This window comes from Lytechinus variegatus, chromosome 6 (assembly GCF_018143015.1).
Source record: "Lytechinus variegatus isolate NC3 chromosome 6, Lvar_3.0, whole genome shotgun sequence".
Taxonomy (NCBI): Eukaryota; Metazoa; Echinodermata; class Echinoidea; order Temnopleuroida; family Toxopneustidae; genus Lytechinus; species Lytechinus variegatus.
Window position 1 is genome coordinate 39,854,483 of NC_054745.1, and position 23,000 is coordinate 39,877,482.

Sequence of the window (23,000 nt, forward strand, 5' to 3'; positions counted from 1 at the left end):
CCTTGGTCATGTGACATGAAACTCTAATAGGATGTTCAGTAATACTTGATTAACCTTATGGCCAAGTTTTATTAACTAGGTCCATATACTTTCTAAGTTATGACGTCATTTCAAAAACTTAACCTCAGGTTAAGATTTGATGTTGACGCCGCCGCCGCCGCCGTCGGAAAAGCGGCGCCTATAGTCTCACTTTGCTTCGCAGGTGAGACAAAAATGTAAGCAGGGCCTACTAGGAGAACACATTTCGGAACTGTAGTGGCTACCCTGATTAAAATATGACGTTATTATTATTATTGTTAACAATAATGGTTACTTTCAATTTTTTTTTAGTTCTAATCCAGGTACCCATTAGCACGTTTCATCTCGAGTTTATAATCTTTCAATGAACTATTCGTGAAGACTCACAAGTGTTGTTGGTTTAATAGTCACAGAGGGGAAGGCTTACCTGAAGTTAGACATCTGATTTCTGAAGTCTGTCTTTATGCTCGTCAAGGATAGGTTGAACATCCCCGTTTTCTGAGTGGTATTGGCCGTTGCTTCACCAACTGAATGCCTGGGCGGTTCCACATAGTCCAAGACAGGGGGAATATCAGAATCTGAAAAGAGATACATGTAGACATGGATTATTGCATTATAATATTTCATACCCATGTGAAAAAAAAAATGGGATCGCAATGATAACTCAGTAATCTCAAAACGATAAAAAATTAATGCAATTTTTTCTTAGAAAGTAGACAGACTTTCATAATTCATTATCACCTATATTACATGCACATCTATACTTACTTGTAAGGCATGAAAAAAGGTTTAACCCTAAAATGGCCAGGGGGGGTAGGGTTGAATCAACCCCCCTCATCATTTTCTGCGATCATTCCACCGCGCGAAATTTTTTTACCGCGCCACTCACAGAATTTATACTTTAAAGTCTCGCGCATCTTTTGAGACCAAATTTATGTTACCTGGGTATGCGGTTCCGAAATTATGCAACATTTTGTCAGTGCATGTCAGACCAAAAATTGTTCCAAAATGAGATTTTTTGTATAAAGTCAATGCAAATTGAGTGCTCTCATCTTATGCATAAAGATATGATTATTTTTACTTTAAATAGCTGAAATCAATTGATTTTAACATAATCATGGTTCAAAAAGGTTGTGCAATAAATCTGGTGAAAAAAAAACAGAGATAAACAACAGGTTGAAAAACAAATAAAATTCATATAACAATAAAATACATAAGAAATTTAATTCCAAAACGTAGTTTTTTCAATTTTTAATTTTTCAATTTCAAAGAATATTTTACCAAAAATTAGCATTCTAGGAGCTTTATCTAGTGAATTAGAGCAAAACGTATGATTTATGCATAAATTAGCATAATTAATTTATATAAATAAAATTTTAGGAAAATTTTACCGTACAGCCTTGTAGATTACATCGCACACTACCAGCGTGCATATTTTTGCGGCGCTCACGCGATCAGCGGCTGAGATCTCAGGGGGTTGAATCAACCCCCCCCCCCTGCCACAGAACAGCCAAAAAAGCCCGTCCTAATTAGGGTTAATATTTAGATGTAAGTTTTAAGTGTTAAAGATTATTGATTTATGCTTTCGGGTGAATAAAAATATAATGAAAATAAAATGAGAATACTTTCAAGCTGATGAGAAAGGGATTGATTTGGGGGTAACATCACCCCTCTCATACTTCAGTCTGCTAATAATGAATTTTATTTCTAAAAGTACAGGAGACTTCCATTTCATTAAGGACTTGCAACTGTTGTAACTTTGCCATTATGGTAACTACCGTGGTAACCTTGATTCTGATTGGCAGCTGAGCCATGTTACCATGGTAGTTTCCATTATGGCAATGTTACAAAAGTCCTTTATGAAACGGGCCCCAGATACCAGAGATGCCATTTAGTGACTCATTTTCATCTTCTAAGTGGAACAAATTTTCTCTAGTTCCAAAATATTTTACCAAGGCAGTACATGTGGCAACAAAATGATAATTAAACAAAAATGATAAAAATAGATAATCAAATTAGTTTCAAAATTGGAACAAAATATTAACTGGAAAGCAGAACGAAGGGAAGCGATTCACATACAGTTTCATCAGCAATATTTTAAAGAAGACATACCTGGGCAAGATATGTTCATCTTTTCCTTCATTTTTTGAGTACTGAGAAGACCAGAAGATGGTTGCTAGGGTAGAAAGAAAGCAATGATTAAAATAAATACAATTACAATAACAGCAACAACAACAATAATAGTAATAATAGTAACCATAATAACAACAATAATGATACTACTACTAATAATAATAATAATACTAAAGTATAATAATAATAATAATCATCATCATAACAATAGGCATTTAAATAGCGCTATCTACATGTATCTAAAAAGGAGGCGTGATAGCTCAGTCGGTAGAGCAAGGGTTTCAGATTCCGGGATTACGGTGACCCGGGTTCGATTCCCAAGTGGTGCGCTAGTGCCCTTTGGTAAGGCATATCCTCATTACCAGGTCCCTCAGAAAGGAGCTTAAGCCATTGGTGTCCTGGTTACTTGCTCAAAGGCATCTGTGCTTTTTTAGCAGTCAGGTAAAAACCTTGGTATATACATCAATATATATATATAACTTAAAAAGTATTCAAAATCTTTTCTGTTTTCTTCTTACTTTTGTTATGTTAATTTCTCTTCTAGTTTACTAGATAGATTGCACAAAATAAATGTTGTGCATTATTATTATTATTATCTAGAAATAATATATATTCCATGGAGAATTGTTATTATCATAATTATCCCGGCTTAAGCTCAAGCCGCCTTCCAGCGCTCGGTGCATTCAAGGATTTTAATCCTGCTGGGTACCCATTCACCTCACCTGGGTTAAGTGCAGCACAATGTGGGTGAATTTCTTGCTAAAGAAAAACATGCCATGGCTGGGATTCAAAACAACAACTCCCTGATTGAAAGACAAGAGTCGTGCCCACTTGACCATGACGCCTCCACACAAATACAGTATATATATTGATCAATCTTCTTGTTTAATTGTGGTTAACGAAAGTACAGACAATTTTGTATTCCAGATGGAAGATCAAAATGCTGACAAGTTCTTTTAAACCGAGGCAAAATTAGATCCATGTATAACTACTGTCCACATCCCTACATGTTCATATTGTACAGACAGAAAAAAAAAATTATATCACCCTGACACATGATACCAAATATATCCCTTCTTTAATTAATCTTAAAGGAGAAATTCACCCTGACGAAAAGTTTGTAGTAAAATGAGCAGAAAAAATGATTAAAACTATTGGAGGTTTGAGGAAAATCCAAAGATTTAGAAAGTTATAAGAATTTAAAGTTTTTGATTTGTGACGTCATACATGTATATGAGCAGCTGGCCCATTTGTTATGTAATATAAAATGCATGAATTTCATGTTTTTATTGGTTTGTGATGACTCATTGTTTGATTATTTTTTCAGGAGCAGACATGAAATAATTTTGCTATTGATATACTGAGGGTACAACAAAAAACCATTTTGATTTTTCTGAGAAAATGACATTTCATTGAATTTTCCATATGATATGTGGGAAAGCTGCTTGCATATGATGTCACAAATTGAAAAATTGAAATTCTAATAACTTCTTTAATCTCTTATGGATTTCCTCACATCTTCATCAGTATTTTTCATCAATTTTTCTGCTACATGTATGTTTAAAATTAACGTGTTGTCAGGGTAAACTTTCCCTTTAAGCATGAACATTATTGTGAAATGGGGAAAACACAAAGAGTGATGAAAAAAAAATGTGCGCTGTTGAATAGCTCTCCGTTGTGATTTTAATAGTGTGTTTGGCTTGCGGCAAGAATAGAAATGACTGACTGCTCCATGAAAATAATTGTTTCTGAGTAAAATTCACTTTCATATACTTTACGACTTCCTCCATGAAAGGATACGAGGGTACAAAACAAGGAGGGTACTTAACAAAAGGAAACAAAATCAAGATCTTCAGTTTTTAGTTTAGATAGGCTCTTAACATTGCAATTTCATGCTTATACAGACAACAGGATGGGTATCAAAGACACTGTTCTCACTACTGTCCTAAAACTAATTTATAGTGCATTTATACCTAGTTTAACATGTAATGAGAACAGTCGAAGCGGTCTTGGAACGATCTTCCAAAGTGGTTCACAAAACCACCTCGCGATGTAGTTTTGAAGATCAGTTCACTTTGACTCGTTAAACTGGTCTTAGCAAGTGAGGACACAACCGTTCTCCAGGAAGCAATTTTCGCACATTTCGAGCACGCTACTCCATACACTGTGTGTGGAATTCCTACGCGGCGGTTTCAAATTTCGCGACAAACATGTTACCACCATGTGTTCCCTTGGCAACAAGACCGCTTTACGTGAAGTGGTTTTGAAAGCCACTTTCGGGTGATCAAATGACAACACTAGCAAGGTGATCTTCCAAACTGGTTTCCTGAACCGGTTTCCAGTAAACTAGTTTTAGAAAGTATAATGAGAACGGTGCCATACAGACAAACTCTGGTAATATGTTTACGAAATATGTTTACAAAATTGAACAAGGGTACACAAAATTAAAAACTACCCGGGGCTATTTCATAAAGATTTCAGTACAACTTAATAGGGTCGCACTTAAAGGGGAAGTTCAACCTGAAGAAAACTTTGTTGTGAAAATAGCAGAAAAAATAGTAAAAAATATTGGTGAAGGTTTGAGGAAAATCCGTTAAAGAGTAAGAAAGTTATTAGAGTTCAAAATTTTGGATTTGTGACGTCATAAACGAGCAGCAGCCCCATGTGTTATGTAATATAAAATGTATGAATTTCAAATTTTGTATGGTTCCTGATGACTTAATTTTGTTTTCTTTTCATGATCGGGTATGAAATGATTTGTCTATTGATATACACAAGTTACAGTGAAAACCATTTTCAATTTTCTGAGAAAATGACATTGCATTGATTTTTTACCATTTGCTATGTAGGAATGCTGCTCGCATATGACGTCACAAATCAAATAATTGAAATTCTAATAACTTTTTAATTATTTGATCAATTTTTCTCAAACCTTCGGCACTATTTTTCTTTATTTTTTCTGCTATTTTTACAATACACTTTTTGTCAGGGTGAACTTCCCCTTTAAATGCCAAGTGGTATAAAAGGCAAGACCGCATTGGTCAGATCATGCCAAGAGGATGCCCACTACAAGTACTGCGTATTGATCAATATGAGTGGGCTTTGCATATCATGCACGCGGCGTCATTAAGTGCGACTTTAAGTCGTACATAAATCTTTGTGACCCCCCCCCCAGATTTTGTTATGAATAAATGATATCTGCTGAATTTGGACCACAGGGTTTCAGAGCAACTCAGAATTAAAAAAAGAAATGACAGTAAAGTTTAATGTATAAATATGAGCAAATCACCAGTAGACTTTTTCTCCCTGCAAAGAAGAGGAAGGATGGGGGGGGTGTCAGAAGATTTTGAAGAAAAACCTGGCCCCTTTCTTGGGAAAGTCCTGGATCCCAACTGGCTGTTGTAAAATAATCTCTCTTTAATGCTAAATGATAGTAGTTGCAGTAAAACTCTAAGTTCGTGAGAAAGTCTGTAAAAGCAAGGTTAAGTATGACTATATCATCGTGGATCTAGATCTGGTACAGTTACATAAACTGAACTTTGTGAAATCATAAAATCTAAGCTGAAATACGATCACACTGAAGATCGCCAACACAGATAAGCACACGTGGAACAGTGTACTATTATTGCTGGAATAAAGAGCCGACGGAAGTGACCGAATCTGCGCTTATTTTGCTTATTTCTCAGCAATTACACAATTGCTTCAAGAATCCTTTGCCACATATTTTGGGTGGTCATTATATTAGATTCTGTAAAAAGTCATTTTGAGATTGTTACCAAAACTGGAACTTAACTTTAATTCTGCGTGAATTTTCTTTGCAATATCTTCCAATGGAAAAAGCCATTAACAAGGCCCTTACATACAACATATTTTTTTTCTTCCAATATTGAATTTTGTTCATGCTATTGTTTATTTGAATTGAATCAATCTATCTTGTACTTATTTGTATCATTTTGAAGAATGAAAACAAATTTCAATTGAATTGAAAAACCCTACATAATATACATATGTACATGTAGTATGCATTTCATTTTTGGCACGATGATTCAGCGCATAATTAAACCTAGTGGCTCATTTCATAAAGAGAGTTTAAATACAAGTAGTGCAACTGTGCCTTTATTTATGGCAACTCCCATGGTAACAGGGCTCAGCAGCCAATCAGAATCAAGGTTTCAATGAAAGTTACAATCAATGACAAAGTTATTAGTCATTATTAATCCTCGTGAAGCACGCTCCAGACAATTGAACAGAAACCAATCCTCAACTACATTGTAAGCACTTCCCCCTTGAATGTACTTATACAAAATCAAATAAAGCAATTAATGTCAATTATCAAGATATGTCTGGGGATATTTAATGTTGTTGAGATCTATTCAAAAGCATTGCCTACATGTAGGTTCGTATCAATGATGTACATGTAAAATCAATACAAACTTTGCAATGTAATCTCCGTATCATAAAATGGTTATTGATGCGAATATCAAAACCACCAAATGAATGTGAAATGCCTGGGGATAATAATGTTGCTGACATCTATTCAAAAGCATTGCCTAGGTTCGTATAAACGAAGTAAAATCAATACAAACCTTGCAATATAATCTCCGTGTCATAAAATGGTTATTAATGCGAAAATATCAAAAGCATCAACTGAATATGAAATGCCTGGGGATAATAATGTTGCTGACATCTATTCAAAAGCCTTTTGCCTAGGTTTGCATCGAACGATGTAAAATGAATATTTGTTACTTTGCAAAATAATCTCAACATAGAATAACTGCTAATGCTAATATTAAATCCACCTTCTGAATGTAAAATGACTGGGGATGATAATGTTGCCGACATCGATTCAACGGCATTGCCGTTTACCTCATTTGGCTCTCAAATCATTCTTAATTGTGTTGGAAGTATAAATAGATGATTGTCTTCACCATCGATGAATCAGGAAAGAGCCCAGTAAACACAAGAAACAACACAACTTAATAAAAAATTTTGACACATTTGGCTTCCCATAATTTTAGCACAGAGTTAGACCATGGTCTAAGTTAAACCTGACTTCAGAATACGGGCCAATGTGACAAACTATGATGTTGGTCTTCCATGAAGCCATATAAAGTAACATGTAACAAACATTAATATATCAAAGATCAAGTATACAAACTTCAAGATAAATACCAAATCTGGTAACAATCTCAAAATTTTTTCTAACAGAATCCAATGAAATTATCACCAAAGTGTTTTTATGTATAAATAGAAAAAATGTGCCAAATAGCTCTGGAAGACAATGCGTAATTGCTGAGAAATGAGCAAAAATATGCACAGAATTCCATCAAATGTTGGGTATTTTCCGAAGCCTCTCTGTGTCAGTGATCATCAGAATTATTGATTTTGAGCAAAAACTTCATCATTTTACAAAGATAAGTTTACATTGATGTACCAGATCCTAGATACATGATAATATTTGACAATTAACCTTGATTTTAACACTGTCCCACAAAATAATTTTTTGTTGCAACTACTGTTACCTTTAAAACTCAACTAATGTTAAGTTAAGAAGGCACAGTAACATTATCATTTACAGTGGTTTATGCTAACATCAAAACTACTCGAATGTATTATAAAGCAAATATTCTAAACATGAAGTACATGTACTTTAGCAAGATAACATTTCGATGCCAGATTTTTTTCATGAATTCTTTTAATGATCAAAAAAAGAATATTTGGTTATTTGCCAGGTTAATTCAAACGCAATCTAGGAAATTGGGAATTTACGCAGATGCTGGTAATACATGTACATCAGAAACAAATTAAGAAGTGATTACTAAGAGATTTGTTCTAAGTGGGTGTACTGTCCCACATATGCGTTTCTGTGTGATCTTCAGAATTATCGATTTTGAGCTAAAAACTTCGTCATGTTACAAAGATAAGTTAAAATTAATGTACCAGATCTACATGTAGATGTATGATAATATCCTGACAATTAACATTGATTTAAAAGACTTTCTCATAAAATAATTGTTTGCTGCGACTACTGTCTGTTACCTTTAAAACTCAACTAGAAGTCACTTGGCACAATAACATTATCATTTACATTGGTTTAAATGCTAACATCAAAACCACTCGAATGTATTATAAAGCAAACAAGACAAATAAGTACTCTAAACATGAAGTACATACACTCATGCAAGATAACATTTCGATTAGGCAATTGCATGCCAGATTTTTTCATGAATGTTTTTTAAGGATCAAAATAAAAGTAGGTATTTGGTTATTTGCCAGGTTAATTAAAACGCAATCTAGGAAATTGGGAATTTAAGCAGATGCTACATCAGAAACGAACAGAGCTACCAAGTCTCACGCATTATGAGACTCGAGCATTTTGGACTCTTGTTCATCCCCTCAAATCTCTGTCTCGCGCAACTATCACTGACAGCTATATCCCCATATACATTGTACACAATGTGATCTCACTCAGATTCACAGAAAATCTCACGCATACATGTAGCTGGTCTTTGAACTTGGTATCTCTGAATGAATGAAGACGTGATTACTAAGAGATTTGTTCTAAGTGGGTGTACTGTCCCACATATGCGTTTCTGTGTGATCATCAGAATTATCGATTTTCAGCTAAAAACTTCATCATGTTACAAAGATAAGTTTACATTAATGTACCAGATCTAGATGTATGATAATATCTTGACAATTAACATTGATTTAAAAGACTTTCTCATAAAATAATTGTTTGCTGCAACTACTGTCTGTTACCTTTAAAACTCAACTAGAAGTCACTTGGCACAATAACATTATCATTTACATTGGTTTATGCTAACATCAAAACCACTCGAATGTATTATAAAGCAAACAAGACATTAAGACAAATACTCTAAACATGAAGTACATACACTCTTGCAAGATAACATTTCGAATAGGCAATTGCATGCCAGATTTTTTTCATGAATGGTTTTTAAGGATCAAAATAAAAGCAGGTATTTGGTTATTTGCCAGGTTAATTCAAACGCAATATAGGAAATTGTGAATTTAGGCAGAGGCCGGTTATACATAGTACATCAGAAATGAATGAAGTCGTGATTACTAATCTAGGGATTTGTTTTCCGTGGGTGTATGTGTGTTTTTCTATAATTATTAGTCCCATAGGAATGGTCTATGATTAAAGGTAAATGCTAGTTTTGGTAGCGATATCAAAAAGTGTCTGTTTGTATAAATAAAACGCATGTGCCAAAGGATTCTGGAAGAAATTGTGTGATTGCTGAGGAATCAGCAAATAAGCACAGGATTCGGGTAGAGCGTTATACATTGTCCCACGTGCGCTAATCTGTGTTGGGGATCTTCGGTGTGAACATTTTTCAGCGTAGATTTCAAGATTTCACAAAGTTCAGTTAATGTAACTGTACCAGATGTAGATCCTCGATGATATACTGACAATTAAGCCTTGTTTTACAGACTTTCTCATGAAATCAGTGTTTACTGCAACTACTGGCATTTCTCTTTAAGAAGAGCATGTTGGGCCAAAACAAAAATGTAATTACAAAAAGTTGAACGCTTGGGAGAGTGAACAAATGACAGTTTCTTTTTTTTTTAGCAATACAAACATCTGAGTATCATTTCAAAGGGGAGAGAACTGTGTGGTCTCTCATTGACTGTGTGTTATAAATACATGTACATATACATTTTCAGATATCTACAGTGAATATTGACTTATAATTGTATTTTATCTATAGAGAAACTTAAAGGTTTTGAGAGGGAAACAACTTGTTTTGCTTCTTGGTAACAAAATTATTGCGGCTTAAATGTATTGAGTAGTTTATAATGAACATGTTCTCATTCAAGTGGGTCTATATACTAGACTACACTCGCATTATGGGTCAGGAAAATGGCCAGTTATGAGTAGTTGAGGACTCAAGTTGGCGCTTTTGGTTCGTATACTGCTTTAAAGTTAACTTACTAGTACTGAGTATCTGGTAAGGGACCTCTCCTTTGACAGGGAAGTTTTCTGACTGCTGTAAGCTCGGCGTCTTTCCTGTCATAAAGGTAAAAGCAAATTTTTAACCCATTAAAGGGGAAGTTCACCCTGACAAAACTTTATTGTAAAAATAGCAGAATAAATATCAAAAATACTGGTGAATGTTGAAGGAAAATCCGTTAAAAGAGTAAGAAAGTTATTAGAGTTCAAAGTTTTGAATTTGTGACGTCATAAACGAGCAGCTGTCTCATGTGTTATGTAATATAAAATGCATGAATTTCAAATTTTTTATGGTTCCTGATGACTAAATTTTGTTTTCTATTCATGACTGGGTGTGAAATGATTTGTATATTGATATACAAAAGGTACAGTGAAAACCATTTTCAATTTTCTGAGAAAAGGACATTTCATTGATTTTTACCATTCACTATGTAAGAATGCTACTCGCATATGACGTCACAAATCAAATAATTGAAATTCTAATAACATTTTAATTATTTGATGAATTTTCTGCAAACCTTCGGCAATATTTTCTTTTATTTTTTCTGCTATTTTAACAATTAACTTTTTGTCAGGGTAAACTTCACCTTTAAAAGGAGAACCCAGACTTGGTCATAACTGTTATGTTGAAAAGGAGGAAAATAAAGAAAAGGGAATGGTGAAAATCTGAAATAGATCTGAAAAGCAATAAGAAAGTTAAAATTGAGATCCCTAAGACAATGTAGATTTCAAATTGGCAACTGGGTATTAAAGTAAATTTTGACAAGGGGCAAGGAGAACTAATATGCCACGTCCTTATCAGGGATGTGTGTTTTTCTCATAATTTCCCATTCCCCTAGGGCAGTCATCTACGTATAACCCAGGTAGTATATTAGTCTACGTCCTCATTAAAGAGAAATATAATTTGAAACACAAATTTTGAAAAATTACATTTTAGCTATTTTGTGTATTGCAGGACATGGCAGAGTAGCCCTTGCCTAATACATCACTTTGACATCACATATTTGGCCAATTTGAAGTCTCCATGGGTATAGTGATTACCCATTTTACACCTTTTAAAAACTCATAACTTTCTTATTTTAGTCCAATATTGTTCACACCTTCACCTATCAACTTGCCAGATTTTTCTTTTTCCTTTAAAAACAATTTTTTTGGGGGGTTTGATTCCCCATTAATTCTTAGCTTCTGAAATATTCATTCGTATGACAAGGATTAATGTTTTCTGACTGCTGTAGGCTTCGTCTTTCCTGTCATTTAAAAATTTGAATTAAATTTCAAACTCTTGCATTCCTAAATTCTAAAATATTCATATAAAAAGTGAGTTTGTGTAGGGTTAGAGTAAGGGGTAAGGTCATAGAAAAGAACATTTGAAATCCATTTTAGTCTTCCTGTGATGGAATTTCATATAAGTCCTGATACCGCTTCCATTTGTGTGTTCATATATCTTTCTTTCATTTGCTCAAGTTATTGTCACTTCAATTTGTTTGCTTTCTGGAGGAAGTTATATGAAGAGTATATAATAAAGATAAGATGGATTATTTTATTGATACTCTGTTGTCCAATACACGTTCATACACTTGCATTGCAAAGTTTTAGTTGCATATGACTGCATCAGATTTAGATTTAATCATGTCTGATCTTTCATTTCATTACATCAACTTCAAACTTAATCAGAAAATATACAACATATAGACAGCTCCCCCCCCCAAAAAAAAAAAGTTGCTGTTGATCTATCTCTTATATATCTTAAAGGGGAAGTTCACCCATTTGTAAAGTTTGTGGTAAAAACAATAGAAAAAATAATTGAAACTAGTCATAAAGGCTTGATGAAAATCCATTGAATATTATTAAAGAAAGTTATTAGAATTTTAAGGTTTGGATTTGTAACGTCACTACAAGCAGCTGCACCAGATGTTTAAATGCATAAATTTCAATTCTTAATGGTTCTTCTTTCAAGAGGGGTTGTGGAACAATTGTCTGTTGATATATGTATATACGAAAGGTACAATAAAAAACATTTTCAAGCTTTTAGAAAATGTCATTTTATTGATATCTTTCATTCATGATACATAGGAATCTGCTTGCATTTGACGTCACAAAACAGAAAAAAAAATAAAATCCCAATAACTTTGTAAATCTTTTTTCTCAAACCTTCAACAATAATTTTATCACTTTTTATGGTATTGTCACAATAAACCTTTTCTCAGGGTGAACTTCCCCTTTAACTACTTAAAGCCAGAAGACATGTTCTGACATGATTTCACACAAACCTGTAACTCTTGTAACCAAAACATCATAGTATGTTGGTCCTTGCACTGTAGAATATAGGTTCTTCCATCAGTACTGCATTGATAAATAAAAATAAAAAAGAATATTCAAATTTCTTCCACTCTTCCCGGAATCCACAAAAATCCACAAAGTCTTGACATTTTTCAGGATAACACTGGGAAAAGAGAAATTCCTCGAATTTATCCTTTCCAAGAATGTTATTATTTTCTAAATATTATGTCAAAATCTATCACAAAATCTGATCTTTGTAATTAACAAGTCAAATCTGCTTCGCTCGCAACTTTTAATAAAGCTGGCCCAATACGTCATATTTTGCCCCCTCAAATTTTTTTTGGATCATTAAGGCACTGGGCCCTATATTTCATGTCTTTTGAATATAAAAGAGAATTATAACATCTTATGGAAGACTGGAGAACATTTGTTAGATTCTGGGATATTTTGTAAAATTCCGGGAACTTTCAGAGTAAATTCCAGGAAGTTTCGTTTTGAAAAGTTTAAGCACTGATCTCCACAGATATGCTAAGTTCAGAGACCATGTACTAGTATGTTGTTTATAGACAACTACACGTATGAACAACGTTGACCCTCTGATTTGTTTCATATCTTAGATCAAGCATATGATATGATGTACAATGATCACGAGTGATTGCTTTCCTTATAAATGAAAATCGTTTTGTTTTCATTTTGCCTCCATGAAGATTCTGCCAGGATCGAAAGTTTAGGCCCCTTTTGACTTTCTAATTTACTTCATTGGCTCTCTTTTTTTAGATAAGCAGTTTCTTTCTGCCATATTTTTTAAAGGAAGTCAATTTTGATAACTTACTGTATCTGGAATTGCCTGTGCGATCCAGGGTTGGCGACATCGAACGTGAGGGAGGAATTGGCAACATCTATTGATCTGAGAACAAAAATAGAGATTCTGTTTCTGTTTGTGGTAACTCCGGTAGGAACTCGATAGGACAGCATTTTGCTGGTAAATAACTAATTACCTATGAAACATTTTACGTCTAGGTTAATCAGTCAGTGGCTGAGGTTATAGACGACAGATATCACTCTCGGGCCTTTTCATCAAAGTGGAGACGATGGCGAGTTGGGATTCGAACTCACTACCTTACGATTATGAGTCCAATGCTCTAACTTAAAGGGCATATGAACCAGAAGCCGTTATGACAGCCCCTCCTCAAATCCTCAACGTCTCATATCTTGCCAGATTCATTTCCCATAGTGCATCATTCGCAGCGGTTTAGTCTTGAAATATAAGCCCACTTAAAGATAAATACCAGTTGTGGTAACGATCTCAATATTAGTTTGAACAGAATCCAATGAAATTACCAATGAAGTGTTTGTATACATAAATGCCAATAGATCTGGAAGAAAATGCGTAATTGCTAAGAAATTAGAAAAATAAGTACGGAATTCCTTCAAATGTCTGGTCTAGGAGGGATGATGCTATCTAGATGTCTCGCCCCTGCTAAATTAACAAGATTGCACACAGCTATGACGCTCTACTTACCTTGAAATCGGTTTGAATATGAAAATTAAATTCCAGTTTTTAAAAAGGTGTCTGGGAGGAGGAAGACAATTTCAAGGGGGAAGCAAATACATCTTAAGCGCCAGATGCGGAGCCTAGTGCTACACAAGTATGTATGTATGCTTGTACTTGAACACCAGCTTTTATCACTAAACTTAACAAATAAACCTGAAGAAACTTGCATACATTCGTAATTCCGAAGTTATTCTGAAAGTTCGGATATTCCAAAGGTTCGTTATTCCTAAGGTTCGTATTTCCGAAGGTTCGTAATTCCGAACGTTCGTCAGTCAGAAAACGAAATGAGGTTTGTAATTCCGAAGGTTCGTTATTCCGAAAACAAAGTGAGATTCGTAATTCCGAAGGTTCGTTAATCCGAAAACGAAATGAGGTACGTAATTCCGAAGGTTCGTTAGTCCAAAAACATAATGATTAACGAACCTTATTTCGCTTTCGGACTAACGAACCTTCGGAACAACAAACCTTATTTCGTTTTCAGATTAACGAACCTTCGGAACAGCAAACCTTATTTCGTTTTCGGACTAACGAACCTTTGGAACATCGAACCCTTATTTCGTTTTCAGATTATCGAACCTTCGGAATAATGCCACAAATGTTCAGATTAACGAACCCTTTTACGTTTTCGGATTAATGAACATTGAGGTATAGGCAATTTACGTGTTACAGAATTATGAACCTTCAGAATAAAGAACTTTCGGAATTACGAAGTGTAACCGAAAAAACTTACCCGAGTGGTGTTACATCTTGAGGTGTCCTGTAGTAGTAGAGACGACATCTCTGGTCATCAAACACAAACCTGATGTTAAAATAGAATTAAAGTGAATAACAATGAAAATGTACGTACTTAATAACAACAAAACATTAATAATGAATAATGATATAAATTGTAATGAATAATGATGACAACAACAATTCAATTTGTTGCCATTATTGTTTTTTTATCATTGTTAGAAATTATTATTGTTTTTTATTATTTTATTATTATTATCATTATCAAATTATCATTGACATTATCATCATTATTATTATCATTATTATTATAATTATTATTACTATTATTATTATCATTGTTACAATAATAATAATAAATAACAAAAAATAAAAATAATGATTTATAACAATATTAAAAAAGCAATAATGGCAAATATAATAATGACTTCATCTAATACTTTATTCTTCTTTCAATAAAACCCTAGCTATTGCAATTAAAATAAATGATGTATCATCTATGTAACTTCTCCAGACATGTTGATATCCAATCCAAACTAGAACAATGACACAGGAAATGTTGTTTTCCAGCATTTTTGTTCCAAGTAATCAACTTCTTTCTAAAAATTACTAGGGGCCTTTTCACACGTGAATCTTGAATCATCATTCTCATGATTGCTATTGTAATCGTGACTGCGATTAGCGTTTGTGATTCTAATCATGTTCTGGTTTGGTTTTACATGTTGAATATTCGTCATTAGCCTTATTTTTTCAGTGGATTCATCATTTAATGACAATTTTTTTTACCGTGTGAAAGGGAGGCAAATGAGAAACTTTACAAACTCACCATCTTGTTTTAAATGATTTAATGAGTCCTTTCTCTCCTTGTTTATCCAGATAGCCACACAGCTTAACTGAATTATTCTGATCCTAGATATGATTGACAAAATAAAGATTGACAAATCTGAGATGAATTAAACTTCAATCAGTATGGTCTACAGACGAGGGGAAAAGAGGTTTACAACATATATTGACCATAAATATTAGTTTGTGGAAAGATACTGAATATGTTACTTAACACTTTACAACAACATGACCATAACAGTTCATGGAAAGTAGCTGAGTGTACACGTTACACTATGTACTTCACATTTTGGTCAGTCTCTTCCAAAATGTGAATAAAGTTGTGATAACCAGGCCCTTCATAATTGATAATTCATATGATATCAAAATTGTATTGATTACAGTACATGTAAGTATGTGTACATTTTGTTTTGTTATTTTTTTTTATATTTTTTTTGGGGGTTTTGGTAACATCAGGGGCCCGTTGCAGAATGACTTGCAATCAATTGCAACTCTAAAAATCATGCGTAACTTGATTTTCAACCAATCAACGGCGCGCATGTGGGAGTTGCGATTGATTTTTTGACTTGCGTTTAAACGCAACTCTTTCTGCAACGGACCCCAGGACACTAATTCACATCAGGAACCCGTCTCACAAAGAGTTGTGATTGATCGGATCAACCGCAACTATAGAAAGCCAGCAAAGTCAACATACTTTGCATGTTTTTTTTTAATAAAAAAAAAAATCTACATGGCGATAGTATATCCTTAAATTCATTGATTTCTGGAGCATTTGGTGTGTTCTCCTTTGTTTACTAGGGACATTTTGCAACTTTGCTGTAGAAAAAGTATGACATTGATAGATTATCATAGAGTTATGAAATGTATGATTGGATCAATCGTAACTCTTTGTAAGATGGGGCCCAGTTGTAGGGGAGGACAGGTGCAAAGGCACATTTTGGTATAGGGTCAAAGGAAACAATGTACAGATGCCTAAGTGTGAACAAAATTATGGGGCATTCAAACTTGGTCCTTCATATTAAAGGTACAGTATAAACTTTCAAGAGAGTGTTTTTTGTTTTACTCTAATAATCAACAAAATAAAACTATGAACATAGGCCTTATACATTGTAGTTTAGCAAATTCATGAATATTAAATGAAAGCATGGATCCATATAAAGATTAACACAGTTACATTCACATTTGGAAACAGAACCTCTGCCAAAATTATTTGGCTAAACAAAGACAATCAATGACTGAGAAATAAAATTGGCAACTTGTCTGTGGCAAGAACTGAAAAGTTTGTGATTTTCATCCACCTAAAAACAAACATTATATATAGTTTTATTAAATACATGTAGACCTACAGTACCTATTCTAATAAAGATCAACAAAAAAATTTAACAACAAAGCACACTGTAAAGCTTTTCAAGAGGGTCTGATTCCCAACTTTTTTATTTATATATTTTCATTTTTATCTAAAATTTTTATATTTATTTATTTTTTATTTTATTTTATTAATATTTTTTTTTTGGGGGGGGGGGGTCGGCAGTAGGCCTGTATGTAAAATGTTGCAATGTATTACATTTCCATGAAGAAAGTTATTCAAATATATCAAAGTTTCAAGCAGAAAATTATATTACTGAATCCAACAACAGTGGCAAAGATCTAACTTTAACAATTTTGGTTTCATTTTATACGAAAAAATTTTCATATATATACGATCAGAATATTTGTTTGATGAAAGACATATTGGCACTCTATGTTTTAAACAGTATTGGGAGGAGACTGATTCTCATTCGGTGTTTCAGACAAAATAGTTGGTGCTAATAAACCCTATACACAAAAAACCTTTAAAAAATGAAACATGTTTTTTCGGCCTGTCATTCTAACAGCAATTGTTCAACATTATCTATTAAACCATAAAAAATAAAAACAAATTGATAACAACTTACATTCAAAACTTCGACCTATAGTGGCGAAAGTGACAAGCTGACACATCAAAATTTCAAACGACAAATCGGACAATGTCACAGTGTAGATTGTGACAAAATAAGGAGATGATATACACACTGGGAAAATTTGGTATTAATTTATTTTTCTGGTGGGAATGACCCCCACAGCGGAAGGGTAGGTGTGTAACCTAATTTGTCTTGCTTCCTCAGAGCCCATACGTACACACATGGTGCAACGCAATGAAACAAATATTTTTCTGGCTCGAGAGGAAGTGATCTGACTGGCCCAATAGGCACCAAATAACTATAAAATGTTGTTAATCATAATAAGACTGAAAATATTAGCAATTGTGCATTGTCTGTTCGTATGTATCTTATATTTTGGGGTTTCTTCAGTCTAGACGTACAGGTGTGTTTTCTTCAAATTTGGTTTTTAATGTTGGTGTTTTAAGGACCGTTTTAGTAATATTTTTACAAAATCTTTGTGGGTGATTTTCTTTTAAAGGTCAAGTCCACCTCAGAAAAATGTTGATTTGAATAAATAGAGAACAATCAGACAAGCACAATGCTGAAAATTTCATCAAAATCGGATGTAAAATAAGAAATTTATGACATTTCAAAGTTTCGCTTATTTTTAACAAAATAGTTATGAACGAGTCAGTTACATCCAAATGAGAGAGCCGATGATGTCACTCACTCACTATTTCTTTTGTTTTATTGTTTGAATCATATAATATTTCAATTTTTACGAATTTGACAATTAGGACCTCCTTGCCTGAACCACAAATTGTTCCACGTGTTCAGGGAGGAATGAAACTTTGAACATTTGACATGAAAATGACGAGAAAATAAAAATATTTCATATAATAAAATCCGAAAGAAATAGTGAGTGAGTGATGTCATCAGTTCCCTCATTTGCATACCGACTGAGATGTGCATTTGTGCATAACTGTTTTGTGAAATGAAGCGAAACTTTAAACTTTCTTATTTTACGATTTTTTACATCTGATTTTGATGAAATTTTCAGCTTTGTGCTCTTTATATTTTTCTCTTTTTATTCAAATCAAGTTTTTGTTGGGTGGACTTGTCCTTTAAATTCAATCAGCATAACACATCAGTATTAAAGTCTTTTCAAGTTTAACTCTTCCTTTTCAATGTGATGAAATCTCTAAATAAGAGTTCAGGGAGAAAAAAACATGGTATTCTAACGGCTATGAACAACAATTACGGTAATAAATGATCATCAAAATAATGGTGCGTGCTGAATGAAATATTCGTACAATTTGTTTTTCAGTAGATCACATTCTTTCAGTATAATCATAATTTCTACTAAAAAAGGAAAGGGCTGTTTTCTGACTCATAACACACAAAGACATCAATTTTTTTATTAGCAATCCATTTGTGACTATCTGCAGATATGTAAGTACTATACAATTACAATGTATAGTCAAACCTCCCCCCCCCCCCCCCCCCGATTAATGTTAAATGGTCAACCTACTGTAGGGCTCGGCAATACCAGTGGCCCGTGGCAACTTAAATTGAGAGTCGGGCGGGCTCGGGCCACCACATTTCTGTACAAGCCCAAACTAGGTGGCTACCAAAGTTTTGATAAATTGTTTTCTATTGTTTTATCACCACCAAATTTGCTTCGAGGGCCACCAAAAAAATGAAATTGATGATTTTGGAGGATCGAATCGGGCCACCGAGCAAGAAGGTTTAAGTGTGGAGCCTTGCAACCTATCAAAAAATAAGGACTTTTGCCCACATATCAGTGAAACCATTCCCCACCCCCCCCCCCTGGCCAAATGAAAAATAGAGGTTCTCTGAGTCTGATTGATAATTCTCATCCTAATCATAAAATAAAATTCATCACCATCTTCAGTTCATAATCATCATCACTATCATTATTTTCTGGATAATTATCATTGCCATAAATCATAATCACCTTCATTATTATAATTATCATTATCACCAACATCAAATCATATGGTTTTTATCATTTATTATCCCATCATCATTATCAACTTCATCATTATTTTTATCATTCTTTTCATTGTCATCAATACTATAAATCACTGTGCTTAGCAGATATCATATTGTTTTTTTATTGCAGTTATTATAACTTATGTAAAAATAAAACAATAATTGTACAAACAGGTCACCTAGCACTATATGCTGTGAAAAATAGTTTCTATTAAAAAAAAGAAAAGATGAATATATCTACATTTACTCATCTTTTTTCATTGAACTTTTTACAACCAAGTATGTAGGCCTACCAACCACTAGACAGGAATAACCGTCGTTTCTGGGGATTTATTCAACAATCAAAATACAGAGACTGAAGCTTTTGGTCTAACCAACCACTTAAATCTGCAAAACAACTGATTACAATCTGCAGCACTTGACTGCGGCCACGGGGATTTGATTTCCTGCACTATTTTCTTCTTTAATATAATTTTCCAATTCCAAAGCTAACAAAGCATTTCTGGAGGCAAAATCGCCCGAGCCACAAACAAGAAAACGGCCAAGAAATAGAATTAAACAATAAAGCTACTTTAGAGATAAGAATAAACAATGTAAAGTTTTCCAAGGCATTCTTACCAAGGTGTGATGTGAAAGAGAGTAAGAGACCTAACGTTACAAGACAATAACCAAACAAAATATGATGATAGATCATAGAAATAATGTCAAGATAATTAAGAGTAGATTTCAGAACAATTAAATTGTGAAATACAAATTACAAATAATGCATGAATCATTTAATGTTAGAATCTTATCAACATTGGAACTATTACTGAGTTAAGTGAGTAATAGACTACTATTTTTTGTTTTACTTTTGTATCAACCCCATCCCCCCCCCCCCCCCCCCCCCCCCCGCCCCTTCTCAAGAAGACTTAGATCTAACCTCGACTTTACTCACCTCGCTGCTGGTCGAGTTGTGTCGAAGTTCTGAACGGCACGTGTTCGTGTTTCCTTCCTTTGAGAAATCCTGCTCCATTTCAGTAGCTCCACAACTTGACTTCTCTGCGATCACAGCACTGCTCATGCCGTCGCTCCCGTCGAAAGACTCTTCAGCACGATCCGTCCCCGCTGCGGCCTCGCCGGGCGAATCCTTCGCTGCAGGATCATCGGGAAGTTCCGGGTTAGCGAAGCTGAGCAACGCCCCCTGCTCGATTTTGTTTGGCTCCGAGCCCCGTTCCATTTTCGACTTCTTTCCGAGTGATTTGTTTCTTCTTGGAGGCACAGGCATGACATCATCATCAAACGAGATTAGAACGCCTGTTGGGATGTTAGCCAGAGAGGCGGAAGGGGAATTTTCTGTCGCTAACTTATTGCCCCGTCCGCCCGATGACGAAACTTCCTTTCCCCAGGGCGCTGCCATCTTGCCTTTCATTTCTAATTTCAAAACAAACCGGTAGACGGCGCTAGATAAGAAATGGAATTCTGTCACGTTGGTTTTTTTTATAAATCACCTTTTATTCATAAAAAAAGGGAATCAGTGACAATTAATGGACCCAGGTTGTCAGTTCTAAACGAGCCTAATACAGGGCAACTTAAATTGAATACAGTATAGGTATACATAAACAAACATAAAACAAGAGATTATCAAAAGCGTCAATTCAATTCATAACAAAATTCATACTTTAGAGTGATATTTCACCTCGAATTATAAAGGAGAGTATTCACATTTTTGTTGAACCTTTATGTAAAATCATCAATATGTCATTATAGGGGTCGTTCCAGATAAACTAAAGGTAGCTAAAGTTGTGCCGGTGTATAAAAAATCTGATCGTAAGAATGTCGTGAATTATAGGCCGATAGCATTGTTACCAATATTTTCAAAGATTCTAGAGAAAATAATTTATAAACGTTTAAATGACTTTTTATCTAAAGAACATCTTGATTCCTCAGCAGTGCGGATTTTGTAGAAACTTCTCCACACAATGGGTGTTTTTAACTTATTGAGTAATATCATAAAGGCTATTGATGAAAACAAATAGTGTCTGGGGATATTTTTAGATCTGTCAAAGGCATTTGATACCATTGACCATGATATCCTTCTCAAGAAACTTAAACACTATGGAATTCGTGGTGTAGCATTGTCATGGTTCCGAAGTTATTTGTGTGATAGGACACATTTTGTTATGATAGATAGATGTAGATCCAAACATGCTACGATTAACTATGGTGTACCTCAGGGTTCTGTTCTTGGTCCCCTGTTGTTTCTGATATATTCATCAACATTATTCTCTTACTCCCTGTTTGCTGATGATACCAGTCTGATGCTATCTGTTAAGTCAATAGAAAATTTGTTACTGGTTGCAAATCAAGAAATTAAGAAGCTGTATTCATTATGTTCATGGTTTTGTTACAATAAGCTTTTGTTGAATATTCAAAAAACCAAATGCATAATTTTCCGCTCTAAGGGTAAAAAGCTACCAGGGCGTATAACTTGTCTTCATAGATGATCATGATGTTGAACCAAGTGCAAATATTTTGTTTCTTGGGTTATACATCGATGAACACCTATCCTGGAAAAATCATCTAGATGCTGTCTGCACAAAGGTGTCTCGCAGTGTAGGCGTTATTTATAGGTTAAAATCAATTTTACCTGAAATGATACTGATAACAATATACAATAGTATTGTTCTACCTTATTTGACATATTGTAATGTTGCCTGGGGAAACACTTTCAAGTCTTATCTTGAGAAATTGAGAATATTGCAGAAAAGGGCAATACGACTTATAACAAATTCTAATTATAGACATCCAAGTACTCCATTATTTCTTCGTCTGAAAATGCTACCACTTAGTGAACTTGTATCGTTTAATTGTGCATTGTTCATGTTCAAACTACAATCAATGCCCCAAGAATGTACCTTAAAAAATTATTTCTTCAGAATTCAAAAATACATAATTATAATACACGTCAAAAGGATCGTATTCGTCAGCCATTTGCGAGAACAATTGTCACTCTGACCTCCTTTCATCATGTATTAAAGAGTGGAACAATTTACCTGTTGATATAAAAAATAGTAAAACTCTTTTCATGTTCAAAAGATTATCCAAAACTTATTTTCTTGACAGATTTTGATTATTTTCCTTCAATATGTATTTTAAGTTGATGTATTTGCATTTAAGTTGATGACCTACTCAGAATCTATGTTTAGTATGTTCATGTGTGGTTGGATGTGGTTGTGTGTGTGTGTGTGCGTGTATGTATATATGTGTGTTTGTAATAGTTTTTCCATTTTATTTTTAGCATCTTAACCTTATTATACATTTTTTCTCTCTCTCCTTTGTATCTTGTAGATTAGTATATCCTATGTTTTATGATAATAATCATAAGTATTCCAGGGCCCTACTCACAAGCTTTGCTTTTAAAGGGGTCCTAAAACCAATTCGTATATGCTATAGTCTGATTGATGTATGTTCATGTGCTCATTTACATTGTATGTGCATCTATTTTGATTATGATGTGATGTTTTTTGGTTTTGAATTAATAAACTTGAAACTTGAACTTGTT

The 23,000-nt window shown here is 34.0% G+C and overlaps 1 protein-coding gene across 1 annotated transcript in view; it reads right to left on the reverse strand.

The window, feature by feature from the left end:
• The window catches only part of LOC121417813 (TBC1 domain family member 2B-like), a 45,144-nt gene extending 22,715 nt beyond the window's left edge, over positions 1-22,429 (reverse strand). The window contains exons 1-9 of the mRNA XM_041611548.1: positions 22,401-22,429; positions 20,394-20,898; positions 15,523-15,605; positions 14,695-14,763; positions 13,242-13,316; positions 12,400-12,472; positions 10,112-10,186; positions 2,131-2,194; positions 446-596 (exon numbers count right to left, since the gene is read on the reverse strand). Of these exons, the coding sequence (XP_041467482.1) occupies positions 446-596; positions 2,131-2,194; positions 10,112-10,186; positions 12,400-12,472; positions 13,242-13,316; positions 14,695-14,763; positions 15,523-15,605; positions 20,394-20,898; positions 22,401-22,429 (1,124 nt within the window). The remainder of the gene's footprint in view (positions 1-445; positions 597-2,130; positions 2,195-10,111; positions 10,187-12,399; positions 12,473-13,241; positions 13,317-14,694; positions 14,764-15,522; positions 15,606-20,393; positions 20,899-22,400) is intronic.
• Between the last annotated feature and the right edge of the window lie 571 nt (positions 22,430-23,000).